Source organism: Myotis nattereri (genome assembly GCF_964212035.1).
Source record: "Myotis nattereri genome assembly, chromosome: 10".
Lineage (NCBI taxonomy): Eukaryota > Metazoa > Chordata > Mammalia > Chiroptera > Vespertilionidae > Myotis > Myotis nattereri.
In genome coordinates, this window is record NC_138085.1 from 21,537,599 (window position 1) to 21,560,686 (window position 23,088).

Sequence of the window (23,088 nt, forward strand, 5' to 3'; positions counted from 1 at the left end):
CCCCCCACACTCCCTTCCCCCCAAGAATTGTCAGTTCACTCCCTTTCTATGCCCCTGTTTCTATTATATTCACCAGTTTATTCTGACTTAATTTCTAGGTTTACTTGTTGATAGGTATTTATTTGTTGTCACTTTATTGTTCATAGATTTTATCTTTACCTTTTTTTCTTCTTCCTCTTCTTAAAGGATACCTTTCAGCATTTCATATAATACTGGTTTGGTGGTGATGAACTCCTTTAGCTTTTTCTTGTCTGTGAAGCTCTTTATCTGACCTTCAATTCTACATGATAGCTTTGCTGGGTAGAGTAATCTTGGTTGTAGGTTCTTGCTGTTCATCACTTTGAATATTTCTTGCCACTCCCTTCTGGCCTGCATGGTTTCCATTGAGAAATCAGCTGACAGTCGTGTGGGTACTCCCTTGTAGGTAACTAACCATTTTTCTCTTGCTGCTTTTAAGATTCTCCCTTTGTCTTTAGCCTTGGCATTTTAATTATGATCTGTCTTGGTGTGGTCCTCTTTGGATTCCTCTTGTTTGGGGTTCTCTTCACTTCCTGGACTTGTAAGTCTATTTCTTTCATCAGGTAGGGGAAGTTTTCTGTCATGATTTCTTCTAATAAGCTTTCACTATTTTACTCTCTCTCTTCTTCTGTCACCCCCATAATTTGGATGTTGGTATGTTTGAAATTGTCCCAGAGGCTCCTTACACTATCTTCATATTTTTGGATTCTTTTTTTCATTTTGCTTTTCCGGTTGGGTGTTTTTTGCTTCTTCATATTTCAAATCTTTGACTTTATTCTTGGGATCCTCTTGTCTGCTGTTGGATCTCTGTATATTATTCTTTATTTCAGTCAGTGTATGTTTAATTTCTGGCTGGTCCTTTCCCATTTTTTTTTTGGCATTCTCATTAAGATCATTGAAGGTCTCACTCACTAAGTTCCTCGGAGGTTTGAGAAGATTCTTGAGTAATCTTATAACTGTGGTTCTGAACTCTATGTCCTCCATTAGTTTGCTTTCCTCCATTTCTTTCATTTGTGACATGTTTCTTTGTCTTCGCATTTTTGGCTGACTGCAAGGACCCACTGTGTCTATAAGAAGAACTGCTGTGCTGGAGACACCCATATGGGGCAGGACTTGCTTCAGTGGGGCTTTGGTGCTCACTGAGTCTGCCTCTTGAGTGTGTCATTTATGGATGTGAGGAGTTGAAATCTGGTATCTGACCAGGGGTACCCTGGCTCCTGGATCTCCAAGTCAACCACTGTGTGAGTCCACCTAGCAGGAGATACAGCGATATCAGCAGATTTCTTCTCTTTGCTTGGAATTTGGAAGTTTTGGAGTTCTCTAACCCAGCTGCAGTTAAATTAGGCTGTAAAAGCCAAGGTGATTCCTTTGCACCACTGAGCACAGGTTGGGAGGGGATGTAAATTGAGTGGGGCAGGGTCTCAGAGAATCACCAGGGCAGGGCGACTGTTGTCAGTGTGTCTGCAATTCCTCGTGTCTCTGAGACTCCGCGTCTCTGCAGTCCCGCGCCCCCACAGCAACAAAGATCCCTGCAAGCAGCACTGCGAGAAAGCCTCCCTCACTTTCCAAACCACTGCAAGACAGTCCAGTTACTCCCTATAGGAGTCTGGGACCTTAGAATCTCGCCTTAAATTAACTCAGTGCATTCAAGAGCTTGTATCCCCTTCCGATTGAAAAAAACCGCGCACCAGGGTACAGCCGCTGCACGCACGCCTTCGTACCTCTGTTCTTGGTGCGTCTGCAGCTCCTTCCCCGTCTCAATTTGCTTTTTTCTTTCCTTCTAGTTGTAGAACTTCCACTTGGCCAGCTTTCCCATGGTTCTGGATGATAGCTGTTTTGTCTTATAGATGTAATTTCAGTGTTGTTGTGGGAGGCAGCACGCACAGGTTTATGCCTTATGCCACCATCTTGGTTCTCCAGTACTCTGCTTTCCAATTTGGATGCCTTTTATTTCTTCTTATTATTGACTGCTGTGACTAGAACTTCCAGTATTATCTAAATAATAAAAGCCCAGTGACTGTTACGGTGGAATGACCAGAACGACCAGTCGCTATGACGCTCAATGCTCCCACAGGGGGAGCGCTGCTCAGCCAGAAGCTGGGCTCATGGCTGGCGAGCACAGCGGCGGTGGTAGGAGCCTCTCCCAACTCCGCAGCAGTGCGAAGGAACAGCAAGCCAAGCAGTAAGGAGCCTGCTGCTAAGAAGCAGCAAGCTGAGCGGTAAGGAGCATGCAAACAGTTGGTAAGGAGTGAGGGGTCCCAGACTGCGAGGACTGCGAGGAGAAAGAAAATTAATACCTGGGTGCATTAGAGGGAAACTACACAAAAAAACAAAGGCAGAGAACATCTTAAAAGTAGTCAGAGGAAAACCAGCAGATGGACATCCCCTGAGGTGTCCTGGACTGTGAGAGGGCGCAGGCCAGGCTGAGGGCACCCCTCTCCCCATGCACGAATTTCATGCACCGGGCCTCTAGTGTTAAATAAGAATGGTGAAAGCATACATTCCTATCTTCTTCCTGATCTTAAGAGAAACACTTTTAGTTTTTTAGTTTTTTCGCACTGAGTATGATGTTGGCTATAGGTTTTTCATATATGGCCTTTATTATGTTGATGTATGATCACTCTATCCCCACTTTGTTGAGAGGTTTTATCATAAATGGGTGCTGGATTTTGTCAAATGCTTTGTCTTCATCTATTGATATAATTATGTGATATTTATCTTTCATTTTGTTAATGTGATGTATCACATTTATTGATTTCTGAATATTGTACTAACCTTGCATCCCTCGAATAAATCACACTTGGTCATGGTATATGATTTTTTTTAATGTATTGCTGGATACAGTTTGCTGATTTTTTTTTCTTCAGGATTTTTGCACCTATGTTTCAGGGATATTGGCCTACAATTTCTTTTCTTTGCAGTTTCTTTATCTAATTTGAGGATAAGGATAATGTTGGCCTCAAAAAAACCCAAAAAAAACAAAAAAAAAAAACCTTGAAAGTATTTCCTCCTCTTGAATTTTTTGAAATAGTTTAAGGAGGACAGATGTTAGTTCTTCTTTGAATATTTGTCAAATTCACCCGTGGAGCCATCCAGTCTAGGACTTTCATTTTCTGGGAAATTTTTTTTATTATTATTACTGCTTCAATTTCACTAGTTGTAATCAGTCTATTCAGGTTTTCTTTTTTTTTTTTCTGAGTCAGTGTTGGAAGGTTGTATGTTTCTAGTAATTTGTTTATTTCACACAGGTTTTTTAATTTGTTGGCATATAGTTGTTCATAGCATTTTACTATAATCTTTTGTAGCTCTATGATGTCAGTTGTTACTTTTTCTCTTTCATTTCTGATTTATTTATTTATTTGGGTCCTATCTCTTTGTTTCTTGATGTGTCTAGTGAAGGTCTCATCAATCTTTTTTATCTTTTCAAAGAACTAGCTCTTGGTTTCATTGATCTTTTGTATTGTTGTTTTAGTCTCTATGCCATTTATTTTGGCTTTGATCTTTATTATTATTTCCTTTCTTCTACTTTCTCCGGGCTTTGATTTTTGTTCTCTTTCTAATTATTTTAGGTGGTAAGGTTAGATTATTTATTTCAGATTATTCTTGCTTCTTGAAGTAGGCCTGTAGTGTTACGAACTTTCCTATCAGGGCTGCTTTGGCTGTGTCCCATACATTTTAAGCTCTATGTTCATTTTCATTTGTTTCCTGGTAATTCTTTTTTGTTTTCCTTGATCTTATTGGGAACCCATTCATTGTTTAACAACATGCTATTTAGTTTCCATGTGTTTGAATGTTTTTTATTGTAGTTGATTTCTAGTTTCATGCCATTGTGATTCGAGAAGGTGCCTGATGTGATTTCAGTCTTCTTGAATTTAAGACGTATTATGTGTCCTAACATGTGGTCCATCTTAGATAATGTTCTATATTTACTTGAAAAGAATATATATTCTGCAATTTGAGGATGAAATGTTTTGGACATATTAATTAAATCCATCCAATCTAGTTGTCATATAAGGTCCTTTTTCCTTGTTCGGTTTTTGTCTGGAAATTCTATCCGGTGATGACAGTAGGGTATAACAATCCCCCTCTCCCTTAATGTCCACCAAGTTGTGTTTTGTTTTTTATATACTTAGATGCTCCTATATTGGTTACATATACACTTACAGGGTTATATCTTCTTGTTGGGTCAATCCCTTTAGTATTATATAGTGGCCTTTTTTGTCTCTTTGTAAGACCTTTGTTTTGAAGTCTATTTTGTTAGATATAAGTATTCCTACCCTGACATTTTTTGTTTGTTTGTTTCCATTTGCATGGAATACTTTCTTTTCCATGCCTTCATTTTCATGCTGTATATATCCTTTGCTCCAAGGTAGGTCTCTTGTAGACAATATATACATGAATCATTTTTTCTTATCTATTCAGCTACCCTATATCTTTTAATTGGAGCATTTAATCCATTTACATTTAAGGTTATTATTGATGGACTAGAGGCCCGGAGAACAAAATTCGTGAACGGGGTGCGGGGGAGTCCCTCAGCTGAGCCTGCACCCTCTCCATTCCAGGACCCCTCAGGGGATGTCCGACTGTCAGGCATCCCTCTCATAATCTGGGACCACTGGCTCCTAACCGCTCACCTATCTACCTGCCTGGTCGCCCCTAACTGCCCTCCCCTGCCGGCCTAGTCACCCCTAACCACCTCTGCCTCAGACCCTGCCACCATGGCTTTTTCTGGAAGGATGTCTGAAAGGATGTTCAGAAGATGTCTGGTCTAATTAGCATATTACTCTTTTATTAGTATAGATAAGTATTTGTCATATTATTCTCTACTTTCCTATGTGTATTTCAAATACTCCGGAATATTTTAAATGAATAAAAAATGGTCAAGTTGCAGAAAAATAAAAGTGTTGAAATACAACCTGGTAAGCTTGAAAGCAACAACATTTGTGTAAAGGGGCATAAGTTGCAGTTGGCAACAAAACTTGCTGTTAGCCGAAACTGGTTTGGCTCAGTGGATAGAGCATCGGCCTGCGGACTGGGGGGTCCCAGGTTCGATTCCAGTCAAGGGCATGTACCTTGGTTGCAGGCACATCCCCAGTAGGAGATGTGCAGGAGGCGGCTGATCGATGTTTCTCTCTCATCGATGTTTCTAACTATCTCTCTCCCTCCCTCTCTGTAAAAAATCAATAAAATATATTTTAAAAAAAAAACTTTTTGTTAGGATTGCTTGGTTAATATTCTTTTGTTGGAAAGTCATGGTTTGGGCAAAGGAGAAAAGGAAACCAGCCCAATAAAAGGGAATGTCTGATTGGGCCATTGCCACAACAGAGAGGGGGCAGGTCCGGCAAAGGTTCAGACTGTACCACAGGAAGGATGTCTGTGTGTATGGGACACCAAAGGCACCTGTCACACCTGAAACACAATTTGCTAATGCTCACAATTGCAGAGCTCAGGAACAATCACCTTTTTTAAAACTGTTATTTCCCTGACATATAAAATATACTTACATATAAATATACATGCCCTCTTCTGAGCTTCCCCTGCCCTCCACTTAATATTTGGCTATGGCCTTCTTTCTTTTCATGTCAACCAATTGGATGTACAGATATAATTTTTTAAAATATATTTTATTGATTTTTTACAGAGAGGAAGGGAGAGGGATAGAGAGGTAGAAACATCGATGAGAGAGAAACGTCGATCAGCTGCCTCCTGCACACCCCCTACTGGGGATGTGCCCGCAACCAAGGTACATGTCCTTGACCGGAATCGAACCTGGGACCTCTCAGTCAGCAAGCCGACGCTCTATCCCCTGAGCCAAACCGTTTAGGGCCAGACATAGTTTTTAATGGCTACAGTGTTATCCCTGACTGACATTATTATGGTTTACCTCACTAACCCTTTATTTGGGGCAGGTTGTTTCTGGTTTTCCCTGGCATCAACAACTACAGTGAACATAATTGCTTATTTGACTGTTTACTTAGAACACATTCACAGAAGTGGAACTCTTGGCCCAAAGCTAATTCACTTGAATTTTGATCCACATTTTTAAATTGACTTTCCTGAAAGTGCTTCTGTTTGTTTAGTCTATTGGTTTTACATCAGATTACACTCCCACAAACGGGTTAAGAGAAAACTGTTCAACACACCTTGGGCAAATCGCAAACTCTTGCTGAACTTGAGCAACCCCGGGGCACGGGACCTGGAGGATCCAGGCTGGAGGGTGAAGTCCAGAGATGCGCAGGTGGTGCAATCAAGGGCCCTATGTGGGTGTGGGCATGTGAGTGTATGTCGTTCGAGTCCATGCTCATGCCCCCACCCACACGTTTGCGCTTCCGCTCTGCACCCTCGGCCACCAGGAACCTCGAGGAGTTCAGCCCACTTGCCAGTCCCCACCCACTTGGTTGAGCCTTTGGTCGTTATGGACCCTGGCTCTTTATACAAATAGATATTTACTTATTGTCATATTTCCTTTATACCTATGTCCCTCTCTATATGTTTCTTCTTCTTCAAGTGGTCTCTTTAACATTTCTTATTGGTGTCATGGTAATGAATTTCTTTAGCTTTTTTAGGTCTTGGAAGCTCCTTATGTTGCCTTTAATTTTAAATGATAGCCTTGCTGGATAGAGGAGTTTTGGTTTCTTGTCCTTGCTTTTTATTACTTTGAATTCTTCATGCCTATTTCTTCTGGTCTAAAGTGTTTCTGTTGATAAATCAGCTTTATGGAAAATCCTTTGGACATAACTAACTCCCTCTCTTGCTGTCTTTAAGATTCTTCTTTGTCTTTAACCTTTGCCATTTTAATTATGCTTTGTCTTGGTGTGGGTCTCTTTGGGCTCATCTTGATTGAAACTCTGTGGTTCCTGAACTTTACTTTTTCCTTCACTGAGTTAGAGAAGTTTTTGGCCATTCACTTGTTCACTTTCTTCTCTTTCTGGTACCCCTAAGATGCAGATGTTGTTACATATCATGTCATCCAATCATGTCATCCAAAGTTTTCAATCCTTATTTTTTATTTTTTTATTTTCTGCCTCTCTGGTTGGTTTTCTTTTTCTACCTTGCCTTCCAAATCCAACCTATTTTATCCAACCTATTTTAAATTACTTCCAGTGTATTCTTGATGTCAGGTATGGTATTAATTTCTCACAGACTCTTTTTTATGGTTTCTGTGCCCTTTCCCATTCTGTTGTAATTGTCACTAAGTTCCTTGAGCATCCTTACAACTGTTACTTTGAACTCTCTATCTGATAAATTCTTGCCCTTTCTTTTTCATTTACATCTTTTTTGGATAACTTTCATTTGGGAACTGTTTCTTTGTCATCCCCTTTTGGCTGTTTCTTTGTGTTTGCTTTTATGTATTTGATAGAACTATTATGACTCCAAGCCTTCATTCAGTGGCCTTATGTATTAGGTGTCCTATGGGACCCAGTGATACATTCTTCTTGATCTCCTGAGCTGGTTGCTCTAGGAATGTCACGTGTGTGGTTCATGTGGGCCTTTCTGTTGTAATTTGCTTTTGGTTACTTTTGGTCCATTCATTGGTGGGATCAACCTTCAGACTGGCTGACAGACTCAACCCCGATCATAGCATACAGGGTGCTGTGCAGGTGTGTCTTGATGTGTCTTGTTTTACTCAGTGGCACAATCTTTCAAATCACTTGAGTTCCATGTTCCTAGAATGTTCTTGTGGGTTCTGTGCACCCCTAGTTATAGTTGTGTCTTGAATGCTGTTGGCTCTTTCATGGGTCGAGTTAACCATTCAGGATGGGTGGCTATAAGAGTAAACCTTGCTCATTGTGTATGAAATGCTGTGCAGGGCTTTCCCCATCACAAAGTTGTTCTCAGCAGGGTTTGGTGCCTGCCTGAATCCTCCTTTGTGTGTGTCATTTGTGTGGATAGTTGTGTCTGGTGTAGTCTGAAGCTCATCACTGGTTGTGTTGGTTCTTGGTCAATTTGGATGGCATTCGGGTACAGGTTGCTGTCACACTTTGTGTATAACCAGCTTTGGCCTATCTGTCTGTAGCTGCCATGCTGTTCACTGTTTGCATCTACTGGACCTGAATGTGCATTGGAGGGATCAATCAGTATAAAAGGATCACCTTCTTCCAGTATGGAACTGAGGGCAGATCTGTAAGAGGAATGAGGTTTCCCGAGGCCCACCTCCACCTGAGAACTACTCTGCCTACCACAGGGGCTGCCTGGTCTTCCTCCAGAGCTTTCTGAAGACAACTGTTAGATGAGCCCATCCTAATTGAAATAGGGTTTTAGGGCCCCCTACTTGGTGATCATACAGTTAGAAACTCAATGTGCAAAAAGTGGCCCCTGCTTCAAAGCCAAACCCTTCCATCTCTACCGGTATCTCCAACTCTAGTTCTCCCTATGGGGGCTCAGTGCAGGTCAGTTTGGGTACAGCTAGCTGTCCCCTCTTCAGGAGCAAACTCAGTTGCCCTGGGCTCAGGGCCATAGATCAAAAGAGTCTCCCATTGCTCATGATGCCAGCCCTGTCCACAGGAGGGGGCTAAGCATTTCGTTCTGGTCTTTGACAATAGCCTCTGATGATCTCATACTTTGAATGTCCCCTCTCTAAGCTGCTCTTCCACCCCCCCACCCCCCCACCCCCCCACCCCCCATGGAGCTGTTCCCATTGGGGGTATCTGGGACTTGTCAGGGCTGATCCAAACAGTCTCCTGTTGGGGGTGGTGTCAGCAAATGTAGTTACACAGCCCAGCACTTGCCCCTTGCCCATCTGGTTCCCATACAGAAGTTTCCTTGGGAGACACGGTACAAAAATCACAGCTCTATGTGGCTCCCTGGCCCCTCTGTGCCACCAAACTTGGCAGGATGGGGCCAAAGGTCAGCTGTGTGGCGCTCTGATCTCTCCATGCGACTGCTCTCAGAAGAGCAGAGCCCAAAGTCCCAGGAGCTCTGCATGGACTCCAAACCCATCAGGACAGGTTCCCTGCGCCGCCAAACAGGGCAAGGCAGGCTGAGCAGCTCAATAGGTGAAGGGGCAGGCACCAGTTAGTGCAGTGGTTCCCAAACTTATTTGGCCTACCGCCCCCTTTCCAGAAAAAATATTACTCAGCGCCCCCTGGAAATTAATTTTTTTTAAATTTTAATAGCAATTAAACAGAAAGATATATGTATTAATGTTTCTACCTTTTTCGTAAAATATAGTAAAGAAAGGTGTAAATTAGAAACATTGAAGTTTGAAATTATGAAACTATTTATTGAACTCAGAATAGAAAGGTAATACAAAAAAAGTTAAAACAAATGCACCTGTGGCCATCACCGCCCCCCCTGGATCGCTGCAGCGCCCACCAGGGGGCGGTAGCGCCCACTTTGGGAATCACTGAGTTAGTGCTCAGAAGTGGGAGACCAACCCTCTCTCCCAGTTCACAGTTTACTCACCTATGTCTCTTCCAAAAGCCTCCCCCCAAAATAGAGAGCCTCTTTAAGTCACTGCTGGGTGTGACCAGCAGACCCCTTTGTAGGACCTGAGTATCACAGCATGGCATCACCAGCAGTTGGAGTCTGTTTGGAGCAAACACCCCAGGCTGGTGCTGAACCTTTAGGAGTGCTCTTTCCCTAAGAGGGTGTGATCTGAATCTCCCAGGCAGTCTAAATCCTCACTGATTCCTGTGCAGGCTTCTCTTCCCAGTTGTGTTGCTCTGGATTGGGAATCCCTATGTGAGGTTGAGACCCTAGCTCCTATGGGGAGGAAGTTCCACAGTCACAATATCCTCCTGGCTTCTCAGCCATGGCCACACCTTCTTACCAGGCCTCTATGTGGCTTCTGTGCGCCTTGGTTATAATATTTCAGATCAGCTGGCCTTCAATTGGTTTTTCAGGTTAATTGCTCTGTAACGTAGCTCTGCAGCCATCTTGAAATACTTTTTATTTGTATCCACTCACATGTTTACAGAAGTTTTTATTCATCATTGCTTCTTACATTCTATTTCTTCCTTCTAAGTTTAGTTTTCTTTCTTTAAACTTACTTTCTTTGACCTGTCAGTTTATTTTCTCAGTCTCTTCTGCAAATGGCTTTATTTTACTCTCATTCTTGTATATTAGTTTAGCTGAATATAGAATTCAAGATTCAGGATTTTTCCCTATTATAACTTTAAATGTAATTGTCTTATCGAGAAGCCTGTTCTCATTGTAATTGTAATTCTGTATAAGTCTATCCTGTCATTGGTTCCTTTTAAGGTATTCTCTTTTTCTTTGTGTGTAGTCTCACTATTATATGTCTAGGTATGGATTCTTTTGGGGAGGAATGTCTTGGTTAGGTTGCACTATTTCAGTTAGAGTATCCATGCCTTTTATGAATCTGGAAAATACTCAGGTGTTATTTCTTTGAATATTACTGCCTCCACATTTACTCTACTGTTTCCTCTAACTTTTAAAATACACTTTTTGAATCTTCTAGCCCAAATGTTTATTAATATTTTATCATAGTTACCATTTGTTTATCTCTCTGTTCTTTGATCTGTCTTTTAGTTTGTTCTTCCCTCGCAAACTGTATTCGTCTGTTCTTTGATGCATTCATTAATTTTTCATTTATTTTTTCTTTCTAGAAGTCCTACTTGATTCTTTTTCACGTGTCTTATTAATTTTTCTTTAATGTCTTTACAACTTTTAAGCATATTTTCCTATGCCTTCTAAGATATTTTGTTCAATAACTTGAAGTTCTAGAACTCTGATCCTGCTATGTGCTATGTTACTCTGACTCTCACTACTTGACTGTAATCTCTTTAAAAAGAACGTTGTTTCTTCTATAGACTCCTGTATGGCCAGGGGTTTGGGTGGGCTTCTACAAAGGGACAAACTTTATGTTGAAGTTTAGAATTTGGATGGGTAGTGTAAAGTCTAACTTTAAAATTGAGTGAACTCAGACCTAAGATTTCAGTTTCTTACAGAAGACATTTTTCTCCGTATCCAGAGAATAGGTCAAGATAAATTTTTGTTTATATTTCTGTGAGGTTGAGTGGATTTTTTTCCCCTCAGAGCCGCCTCTCGAGGGCCCCAAATTATGTACAGGTCTCAGTTCCAACTCTCCATTAATTCTACATCTTGTCTCCTATACTTGCTTGAATGTTGGAACGTAAGTCATTCACTGTTAGTGGCTCTTTCAACCCCCAACTCTTAGCTTTAGGCTTTCATTTGCTTCCTGCTCTGGCTTTGTTTTCTTTGTTTTCAGCATGTGAGAATTTTTCTTTCTTCCTTAAAAGTTTATCTATGAATTACATATATTCATTTGGTTATTTGACTGATGCATGACTCCCCCATAGTCTGAAAGTTTTGTCAGAGCAGAGACCATTTTGCTTACCATTGGATATGCATTTAAGCACATTGACTGGAGGTGATTTAAAGAATGAGTGAGGCCCTAACCAGTTTGGCTCACTGGATAGAGTGCTGGCCTGCAGATGGAAAGGTCCCAGGTTCCATTGATTCTGGTTGCAGGCTCCTCCCCGACCCAGACCCTGGTCAGGGCTCCTGCAGGAGGCAACCAATCGATGTGTTTTTTTCACATTGATATTTCTCTGTGTCTTTTTCTCTCTCTTTCACTCTCTCTAAAAATCAATGGAAAAATATCCTTGGTGAGGATTAAAAAATAATAATACTTAAAAAAAAAGAATGAGTGAGAAATACAGTGAGTGAGAAGGAAGGGAGGGAGAAAGGTAGAAGTGAATTGTGACCAAATAATTTTTTCCAGGAGCAATATTTTAGTGATTTGTACTTTTAAAAGGAGTTGTAAAAGTAGAAAAGTGTCTTTACTTGTCTCTCAGTTCTGTTATCTTCACATAATAGCAAATGCTTCTTTGTAGATGGTAGTGTATTTAAGACATTTTTTTTCTGAAAAAGGAGGGATTATCTTGAATGTTTGAAAGCATTTATATAACTTGAATCTCATTTATATAACTTGAATACCATTTTTAAAACATACCCTTATTTCTCATAATGTGGATTTATTCTTAATTTATACTTGCCCAGAGTCTTTTTCCCTAAGGTATTAGTAAGTGCTAGAGAGTTATCAATCCTCATTTTATTATATTACTAGAGGTCCAGTGCATGAAATTCATGCACTGGTAGGGTCCCTAGCAGCTGCTGGCTGCCGGCCAGAGCCTCCCTCCCTCCCCTGCCCAGCCCTGCCCCCTGGTCAAGCTCCCGGATGAACTCCTGGTTGAGGGGACAATTTGCATACATACACTTTTATTATATAGGATGATCAATATCAACATATATTTTAAGAATTGGAAAATGAGTATTATGAGTGAAATAGTTGCTGTTTCATTTGTCACTTTATTGTTAAAGACAACAATAATATTTATATTATAGAATAATAGAAACTGTGGCAAACAGACAGAACTGTAGACCAAACATGTATATATCTCAACCAGCTTTGGGGCTGAGACTTTTAAGTGGGAATAGTTGTTTTCCAAATATGTTGACCACCTTACTCATGGGCTTTGTGTATAGAAACTTGAAACCCAAATGTGTGTGTCATAGTGCTTTGTACATATATTACTACCTATAGCATCTAAAGTTCCTTATAATGTAAGTGTACTATCATTACTAGTAAAAGATTTGCCCCATTTTGTGCTCTATGTTGTAGTTTTTTTCCAAGTTAAAAACTATAATAATAATTTTGTCTTTGTAGCACTTAAATGCAGAAAGGTCTTACAAGGCCCAGATTTGTACCTTGCATAAATCTCTTGTGAAGATGGAAGAGGAGCTTCAGAAGGTTCAGTTTGAAAAGGTGTCTGCCCTTGCAGACTTGTCTTCCACAAGGGAACTTTGTATTAAACTTGACTCAAGCAAGGAACTTCTTAATAGGCAGCTGATTGCTAAAGATCAAGAAATTGAAATGGTATGTAATGCATTTAAAATGTTTTATTTTTTCATATTTCTAGTATATAAAATTACTACAGGATTAGAAAAAAAGTTGTGTTTAATATTACATCAAGCCTGTCTCTCACCTTTAGATTTCTTTTTTAAGTCCCAGAGATTAATTTGATAGCTACATTCCAACAATTCAAGTAAGTAACATAACTCTTCCTCTGAGCATTTAATTTATATTTACTTTTGTCTAGGTCCTAGGAGAATTATAAAACATCTTTACATGCCAATCAGTAAAGAACCATGAGGTTGAGGTCCATCCAGCTAAATTATAACTTTAATGACATTCTTTTAGCTAAATTTATTTACTAATTGGGTTCTTTTAAACTGTAATTCAGTTGATTATATCCACCATGTGGCTGACAATGTGTTTGCCACTGTGACTATAATGTTCAAAAGATACAGGCCGCTGCTCTCACGGACCTTTCAGTATTGGCATTGGGATGAATGTTCTAAGAAATACGGTTTAGAGAGGGAGATCCTATTCAGTCTGTGGGTGTCGGGAGGGAGTGGACATACTAATGAGCACAGAAGAGATGAGGTGTTTCATTCAGAGGGAACAACAACATAGGGAATGAATGGAGGTAAAAGCTATTTCTTGCGTGAATAGTAAGTAATTTTCAATGGCCAGTGTAGCATGCATGGGTGAAAATTGCTGGAGATGCATCTAGAGAGAGAGATGGAACTCAGATCCTAAAGTATATGTATACAAGTTGCATAGTGTAACTGAAGAATTAACAAATTTGATCATGTGTACATTTCTGTTATTTTCAAATCCTATTGAAATTTTAGTTTTCTTAGTCTACTGTTTGTTAGGAGAATATGTTGCATTTGAGAATCATGTAGCCAGCTGGTTCTGTAAGAATTTACTGTTTATATTTTATGAATGAAGTATATGCCAGTATTGTCAGACTCTTCCTTTAATTATTTTTTTATTTCAGCAAGAACATTTTAATGATAAAAGTAACTCATAGATACTCACTGTAACAATTTAAATAATATGTCCTTAATTTTTTCTTTAAAAAAACTTTTTAGTTGGTGTTTTCAAATTGGAAAAATAATACATGTAATAATTGAACATTTGTTATTTGTAGTTTTGTTTTTTCTTTTCTTTTTTTTATAATAGCTATCCTCATAGTTGTTAAGTGGTCAGGCTAATGCAGCTTTTAATATTCTCTCTTTATCTTTCACTTTTACCATTTTAATTAGGATGTGTCTTGATGTGGGCTTCCTTGGGTCCATATTGTTTGGGACTCTGTACTTCCTGGACTTGTGTGTCTTTTTCCTCTCCAGTTAGGAAGTTTTTGCCATTATTTCTTCTAATAAGCTATTGATCCCTTGCTCTCTCCCTTCTATGTCTGGTACCAGTATGATGCAGATGCTGTTACATTTCATGTTATCCCAAAGGTCCCTTAAACTATCCTCATGTTTAAAATTCTTTTTTCTTTTTGCTGCTCTGATTGGGTGTGTGTTTTTTCTACCTTGTCTTCCAAATTGCTGATTCAGTCCTCTGATTCATCCAACCTACTGTTTATTCTTTCCAGTGTATTCTTCATTTCAGATGTATTCTTCATTCCTGATTGGTCCTTTTTATGATTTCTATGTCCTTTTTCATGATTTTGAGCATACTTATAACCATTACTTTGAACTCTAATCTGATAAATTACTTGCCTCTATTTCATTTAGCTCTTTTCTTTTGGAGATTTTTCCTGGTTTTTCATTTGGGACATGTTTCTTTGTTTTCCCATTTTGGCTGCCTTTTTTTGTTTGTTTCTATGTATTAGATAGAACTGCTATGTCTCCCAGTCTTTGTGGGATGGCCTTGTGTAGTAGGTGGCCTGTGGAACCCAGTGGTGCAGTCTCTTGGCCACCTAAGCTGTGTGCTCCTAGAATGTGCTTTGTGTGGTTATGTGGCCCTAATGTTATAATTGAGTCTTGGTTGCTATTGCCCTATGGGGTGGGATTGACCCCAGGTTGGCTCACTGTGAGGCTCAACCCTGACCATAGCATGCAATCTGCTGTACAGGTGCTGACCACAGGAAGCAGAGTTTGCCTAAGCAGGGTTTGGTGCCTGCCAAGATCTCCCTTTTGATATGCTGCTTATAAAGCTCATTGCATTCTGCTCTGATGTTGTCTAAAGCTGGCCACTGTGTTTGTTGGTTCTGGGCCTCTTGGGAAGAACTTGGTGCAGGCTAATGTCATACGCTGCCTGTGACTGGCTTATGGAAACCTGTCTGTAGCTATAAGTGTTCCACGGTTTGTGGCTGCCTCTGCTGCACCTGGGTGTGCATGGCAAGACTAAGCTTCATACCAAGGTTTATTTTTACCAGCACCGAGCCTGAGAGAGCAGGTCAGCAAAATCCCAACGCACCATGACAAGATCCACCATGACAAGATCCAGCCTACCTCTGCCTGCCGGCTTCCTATTAGACTCAGTCATTGAAAGGGCCTCTGTCTATACTCCTCAGGAAGGCATGAGGTTTAAAGGGTGGGGTGAGAGGGAGTCCAGAGGGCAGGGCTATTGCTTTCCCTTAGGCTGATGCTGCATGAGGGGAGTGAACCACCCAAGAAAGATGGCATCTGCTTTGGGTGAATGACTCAATACAAGGATCCTGAAAGCTCCTTCCCCAGAGCCACAAAACCTAGACTCTACTCATGAAACACTAATCCAGCCGTGGGCAAACTACGGCCCGCGGGCCGGATCCGGCCCATTCAGCTGTTCTATCCGGCCCGCGGAGCCGAAAGAGCGGAGGGTTCTCTTGCTCTCCCCTCCGCTCCTTCACCAGCAGCAGTGTTAACATGGCAACGTCGGGAAACATGGCCGCAGCTCCTTCTTCTGAGTCCAGTTTAAGAACCCATTGTGGCCCTCGAGTCAAAAAGTTTGCCCACCCCTGCTAGTCCATTCCACCCTCCCTCCACAGAAGCCCAAGTTGAGTGGCTGTGAATGAAATTTTGTGAGTTGGCTCTTTAAAAGGGTTCCTGTGTCTGTAGTGGACTTGCCCCTCTCTGTGGCGGACAGAATCCCTGCTGCTTTTCACAGCCAGGTGCTCTGTGGGTGCCACTTTTTGCCTCTGGTGCTTTGGGCTAGGGAGCCTGGCTTAGGGTTTAGAAACCACACTCTCATGGGGAATCTCCTGCAGCTGATATATCCCTCTGGAACCTCAGCAACCACCTTAGGGGTGGGGCCAGCTCTTCTTGCATCTCTGCCTTCCTATTAGTCTTACTGCGGCTTCTTCTGTAAATCCTTGGTTGTAAAACTCTTCAGCTAGTCTTCAGTTGTTTATTCAGGTTGTTTTTTTAATAATTTAGTAGTAACTCAAGTTTTGTCTTGGGAGGAGATGAGTGTATCATCCACCTACACAACCACCATTTTGGATCAACAGCCTTCATTTTCTTTCTTTGTTTTTTTTGGTTAATCCTCATCTGAGGAGATTTTGTTGTTGTTGTTAATCTTCTCCTCAGATGAGAATTATATATATATATATATATATATATATATATATAGTTTAGTCCTCATTTGAGAATATTTTTTCCATTGATCTTCAGAAACAGTAGAAGGGGGGAGGGAGAGGGAAAAAGAGAGAGAGAGAGAAACATCAATATGAGAGAGACACATTGATTGGTTGCCTCCCGCATGTGCCCCAACTAGGGCCAGGGATTGGACTTGAAACCCAGGTACATTCCCTTGACTGGGAATCAAACTCTTAACTGTTCAGTGCACAGGCTGACAGGCTGACCACTGATCACATAAGCCAGGGCACAAGGATATTTTTTCCCCTTGATTTTTCTAGAGAGAGTGGAAGGGAGTGTGTGGCAGGAGGGAGGGAGGGAAAGAAAGAGAGAGAGAGAGAGAGAGAGAGAGAGAGAGAGAGAGAGAGAGAGAGAGGTGAAATATACACACCAATTGGTTGCCTCCCAATTGGTTGCCTCCCAAGAGCCCTGACCGGGACTGGGGATTGAACCTGCAACCCAGGTACATGCCTTTGACCAGGAATCAAACCCACAACCCTTTGGTGCATAGGCCAATGCTTTGCTACTGAGCAACACAACCAGGGCTCCTTTATTTTCTGTTAACATATTTGAAGAAATATAATTCATACTCCATATAGTTTAACTTGGTCTTAGGGGTTTTTTTCTTCTAAATAAATACAGTATATCTGTCTACTTTTCATAAGCAAATAAAACTGCAGATGAATTTAGATGAAAAATTTCTAAAAATGGAATCCAACATGATTAAAAATGAATTTATACCATGATTAAGTGGATTTACCCCAGAAATGAAAGGTTGGTTTATTATCTGAAAAACAATTAATGAAATGTATTATACCAATAAAATAAAGAACAGATACCAATGATCATCCCAGTAGATGTAGAAAAAGCATTTGACAAAATTCAACACCATTTTATGATTTAAAAAAAATATAAACTAAGAACAGAAGAGAATTTAAGTTGATAAAGAACATCTGCAAAAAAACCCACAATTGACATATACTTAATGGTAACAGAGTGAATGTTTTTTCTTGTTTTTGTCAGTAACACAGCAAATACAGTATGCTCTCCTCACCTCTTGTAGCTAATATTGTACTGGAAGTTCTATCCTGAGAAATAAGGCTAGAGAAAGACACAAAAGGCATCCAGATTGGTACAGAGTAAAACTATCTCTATTTATAGATGATGATCTTACATATAGAAAATCCTAGAATCTACTTAAAAACCATTCAAATTAATAAATACATTTATCAAGTTTGCAGAATATAAGATTAATATACAATAATCATATTTTTATGAGTGGATGAATAATTCAAAAATTGAAATAAGAAAACTAATACATCAAATGATATTACATACAAAAGGATGGTGTCAAGAGAGGACAAAATACTTAATAATAAATTTAACAAAGAAGTGCAACACATGTATTTTATAAGACAAAAAATCATTGTTAAAAGAAATTAAGGAAGACCTAAATAAATAGAAAGACAACCTATATTCATTCATCAGAAGACTTAAATTAACATTGTTCAAATGGCAATACTAACTCAAATTGATTAAAAAAAAAATCAATACGATGCCTATCAGAATCTCAGCTGGCTTCTTTATAGAAATTGACAAAATGATATAAAGTTAATGTGCAGTGCAAGAGACTTAGAATAGCCAAAACAATCTTGAAAAAGAAGAACAAAATTAGAGGACTAACAATTCCCAATTTCAAAACTCACTACAAAATTACAACAATTAAGACAGTGTAGTACTAACATAAGAAAAGACAATGGTCAATGGGACAGAATCAAGAGTCCAGGAATAAACTCTTATATTTGTGATAAATGATTTTCAAAAAATTGGTGACCATACAGTTTAATGGGGAAAGAAGAATTTTTCCAACAAATGGTACTGGGACAACTGAACATCTACATGGAAAAGAATGGAGTTGAATTCCTATCACATACCACATGCAAATATTAACTTAAAATAGATTATAGGCCTGTATGTAAATCTTTATGACCTTAGATACATATAGAAAGCATAGCAACAAAAGAAAAAAATAAATGAAAAGGACTTCATCAAAACAACTTTTGTGTTGCAAATGATGTCCATAAAGTAAAAAGGCATTGCACAGAATGAGAAAAAAAATTTCAAATCATTTATCTTTTAAGAAAATTATATAAAGGATATGTATAAAGAATTTTTATAACTTAACTAGAGGCCCGGTTCACAAAAATTTGTGCACTGGGGGGGTGGGGAGGGGGGTCCCTCAGCCCAGCCTGTGCCCTCTCGCAGTCTGGGAACCCTCAGGGGAGGTCCACTTGCTAGTGGGGAGCAGACCTAAGCTGCAGTCGGACATCCTTAGAGCTGCTGAGGAGGCAGAAGAGGCTCCCACCACCACCGCTGTACTGGCAGCCATCAGCCTGGCTTGTGGCTGAGCAGAGCTCCCCCTGTGGGAACACCCTGACCACCAGAGGGCAGCTCCTGCATTGAGCGTCTGCCCCCTGGTGGTCAGTGTGTGTCATAGTGACCAGTCATTCCCAGTCCTTCTGCTGTTAGGGTCAGTTTGCATATTACCCTTTTATTATATAGGATAGAGGCCTGGTGCATGGGTTGGGGCCAGCTGGTTTGCCCTGAAGGGTGTCCCGGATCAGGGTGGGGGTTTCACTTGGGTGCCTGGCCAGCCTGGATGACGGGCTGGTGGCTGTTTTCAGGCTGGCCACACCCCCTTCAGGGTGGGGGTCCCCACTGGGGTGCCTGGCCAGTCTGGGTGAGGGGCTGAGGGCCATTTTCAGGCTGGTGGGCGACTGAAGCTCCCAACCTCTCCTTTTTTTCTTTTTATTTTTTTATTCTGGGATTTATTTACCTTCTATAGCTGTCACTGGAGCTGAGAGCCGGCTTTAGCTCTGAGGCCCAGCTCCAGCTCTGAGACCTCAGCTGCTGAAAGCAGGTATCTGCAGTTTGTTTAGCTTCTATAATTGAAACACTGTTGCGGTCCTGCTTGCTGAGGCCCGGCTAGCTGAAAGCAGGTATCTGGGGTTTGTTTAGCTTCTATAATTGCAACATTGTTACTTAGAGTGCAGCTCAGAGCCCAGCCGCATCAGGCAGGGAATCTTGGCTTCCTCCATCACTGGAGCAAACAAGCCTCCTGTTCGCTTGAGCTGCGTGGTTGCCAGCTGCCATCTTGGTTGGCAGTTAATTTGCATATCGCCCTGATTAGCCAATGGGAAGCATATCGGAGGTACAGTTAATTACCCTATTTGTCTTTTATTAGATAGGATAATAACCCAACTGAAAAGGGCAAAACATCTTGAGACATTTCTTTATAGAAGATACATAAATGGCCAATAAGCTCATGAAAAGCTCAACATCATTAATTGTCCAAGAAATGCAAATCAAAACAATACTATTTCACAAGCACTGGAGTGGCTACAATGAAAAAACATAATGACAGACAGTAATAGGTGTTGGCAAAGATCTAGAGATTTTGGAACCTTCATACATTGTTAGTGGGAATGTAAAATAAAGAGACCATTTTGGCAATTCTTTAAAATGTTAAAAATAGAATTACCATAGAGCCCAGACATTCCACTCCTATCTATTGAAAAGGATTGAAAACATAGGCATGTGCAAAAACTTGTACATAAATGTTCTTAGAGCATTATTTATAACTAGAGGCACGGTGCACAAAATTCACGCACTGGGGGCGGGGACTCAGCCTGTCCTGTGCCCTCTCACGGTCCAGGAGCCCTTGGAGGATGTCCAACAGGGGGCAGCTCCTGCATTGAGTATCTGCCCCCTGGTGGTCAGTCACATCATAGTGACCAGTCATTCTGCCATTGGGCAGAAACCGGCTCTCCAGCATTCCCTGAGGGGTCCCAGATTGCAAGAGGGCGCAGGCCAGGTCGAGGACCCCATCAGTGCACAATCAGGGCTGGGGAGGGACCACAGGAGGGCTCCACGGGAGGTTGGCCAGCCAGGAAGGGACCGCAGGAGGGCTCCATGGCATGTCCAACCCGTGTCACTCAGTTCTGATCAGCCAGACCCCAGCAGCAAGCTAACCTACCAGTCAGAGCGTCTGCCCAATGGTGGTCAGTGCACACCATAGCAAGCGATTGAGTGGCCTTAGCATATCACTAGCATATTATGCTTTGATTGGTTGAATGGCTGACCAGAGGACCAGACACTTAGCATATTAGGCTATTTTTATGTAGGATAGCCAGAAAAAGTAAATAACTCAAGGGTCCCTACATCTATGCAAGGAAATATTATTTGGCAATAAGTGTAGTAAAGAAATACACCTTCTAAAACATGGATGACTCTTTAAAACATTAGGTTAAGTGAAGGAAACCAGTCACAATAGACCACACACACACTGTATTATTCCATTTGTATGAAATGTCCAGAATAAGACAGATCATAGAAACTGAAGGTAGATTAGGGATTGTTTCAGGCAGATGCTGGGACGGTGGACAGTAGGTGTTTGGGGAGACTGCTAATGGGTACTGGATTTTATTTGTGGATGATGAAAAATTCTAACACTAAAGTGTGCAATCTAATCTAATAAAAGACAAACATGCAAATTGACCATACCTTTGGTATACCTTAAGCCATGCCCACCAGCCAACCAGAGTGACTATATGTAAATTAACCCAACCAAGATGGTGGCCGGCAGCCACGGAGCTGGAGCGAGCAGGAGGCTTGGTTGCTCCAGTGATGGAGGAAACTAAGCTTCCCGCCTGCCACGGCTGGCTCTGAGCTCCACTCAAGGCAACAAAGTTTCAATTATAGAAGATAAATAAACCCCAGATACCTGCTTTCAGCCGGCCATGGCCACAGAGCTGGAGCAAGCAGGAGGCTTGGATTGCCCCTGGCGATGGAGGAAGCCAAGCTTCCCGCCCGCCTTGGCTGGCTCTGAGCTCCACTCAGGCTACAAAGTTTCAATTATAGAAGATAAATAAATCTCAGAATAAAAAAAAAATGGAGAAACTGGGAGCTTCTGTCGCTGGGGGGCTTGACCAGACTGAAAACGGCCCTCAGCCCCTCATCCAGGCTGGCCAGGCACCCCAGTGGGGACCCCCACCCTGAAGGGTGTGTGACCAGCTGTAAACAGCCATCAGCCCCTCACCCAGGCTGGCCAGGCACCCCAGCGGGACCCCCACCCTGATCCGGGACACCCTTCAGGGCAAACCAGCTGGCCCCAACCCATGCACCAGGCCTCTATCCTATATAATAAAAGGGTAATATGCAAACTGACCCTAACAGCAGAAGGACTGAGAATGACTGGTCACTATGACACACACTGACCACCAGGGGGCAGACGCTCAATGCAGGAGCTGCCCTCTGGTGGTCAGGGCACTCCCACAGGGGCAGCTCTGCTCAGCCACAAGCCAGGCTGATGGCTGCCAGTACAGCGGTGGTGGTGGGAGCCTCTTCTGCCTCCTCAGCAGCTCTAAGGATGTCCGACTGCAGCTTAGGTCTGCTCCCCACTAGCAAGTGGACCTTCCCTGAGGGCTGCCGGGCTGCCAAAGGGATGTCTGATTGCCAGCTTAGGCCCAATCCCCTGGGAGCAGGCCTAAGCCAGAAGGTGGTCATCCCCCGAGGGGTCCCAGACTACAAGAGGGCACAGGCTGGGCTGAGGGACCGCCCCCCGTCCCCCAAGTGCACAAATTTTTGTGCACCAAGCCTCTAGTTATGGTATGGTTGCACAACTCTTTTAATATACTAAAAAAATTGAATTGTACCTTTTAAATGTCTGAGTTATATATGGTATGTGAATCATATTTCAATAAAGCTGTTGCCAAAAAAAGTGATGCTCCATTTTGTATTCCTGCAGGGTGTATGAAATTACTATTGCCCATTTTAAAGTTAATCAACACACACTAAGAAATTTACCAATTTGTTAAACTGGATCAGAGATTTTGCTCCCCCTGGACATCCAGCAATGTCTGGAGACACTTGTGGTTGTCACTGCTAGGGTGGGGGATGCCACTGGCCTCTAGTAGAGGTCAGGGGTGCTGTAAGCACACTGTGAGGCATAGGCAGCTCCCTATGCCACTTACTCATTCAACCCAAAAGGTTGCTACTGTCAAGGTTAAGAAACTAGAAATAGCATTTTGTTTTAATTTATATTTCTTTGATTATTCATAAAGTTATTTTCCCTTATGTTTAATAATTAGATATATTTTATGTTTCTGTTCACATTTCTCAATTTGCATGAGTTTCTTATATTAGTAAGATGTTAACTCTTTATTTTATTTACTGAGTTTATTTTCTTCCTGTTGTTTTCTTGTAAATTTTAAGCTTTATATAGACTATCAATATGTTTTTGTTTGGTCAGACATCACTTTTTAATTGTGTATAGTTCAGGAAGTTTTTCCCCCAGCTGCCTCCCCCTCCTCCTTTAATCTCATTTTTTAAATTTTTTAAATATATTTTTATTGATTTCAGAGAGAGGAAGGGAGATGGAGAGAGAGATTAAAACATCAGTGATAAGAGAGAATCATTGATTGGTTGCCTCCTGCACAACCCCTACTGGGGATTGAGCCTGCAACCCAGGCATGTGTGCTTGATTGGAATCAAACCTGGGACCCTTCAGTCCACAGGCCGACGCTCTATCCACTGAGCAAAACTGGCTAGGGCACATTTAACTTTTTAAATGCGTATATAATTTATTATAATGTGTATTATGAGATA

The 23,088-nt window shown here is 41.3% G+C and overlaps 1 protein-coding gene across 1 annotated transcript in view; it reads left to right on the forward strand.

The window, feature by feature from the left end:
• Positions 1 to 23,088, forward strand: part of LOC308525816 (testis-specific gene 10 protein-like) — a gene marked incomplete at its 3' end in the record, with an annotated part of 115,002 nt that overhangs the window by 87,835 nt on the left and 4,079 nt on the right. The window contains exon 15 of the mRNA XM_081100663.1: positions 12,674 to 12,883. Coding sequence (XP_080956789.1) covers positions 12,674 to 12,883 — 210 coding nt within the window. The remainder of the gene's footprint in view (positions 1 to 12,673; positions 12,884 to 23,088) is intronic.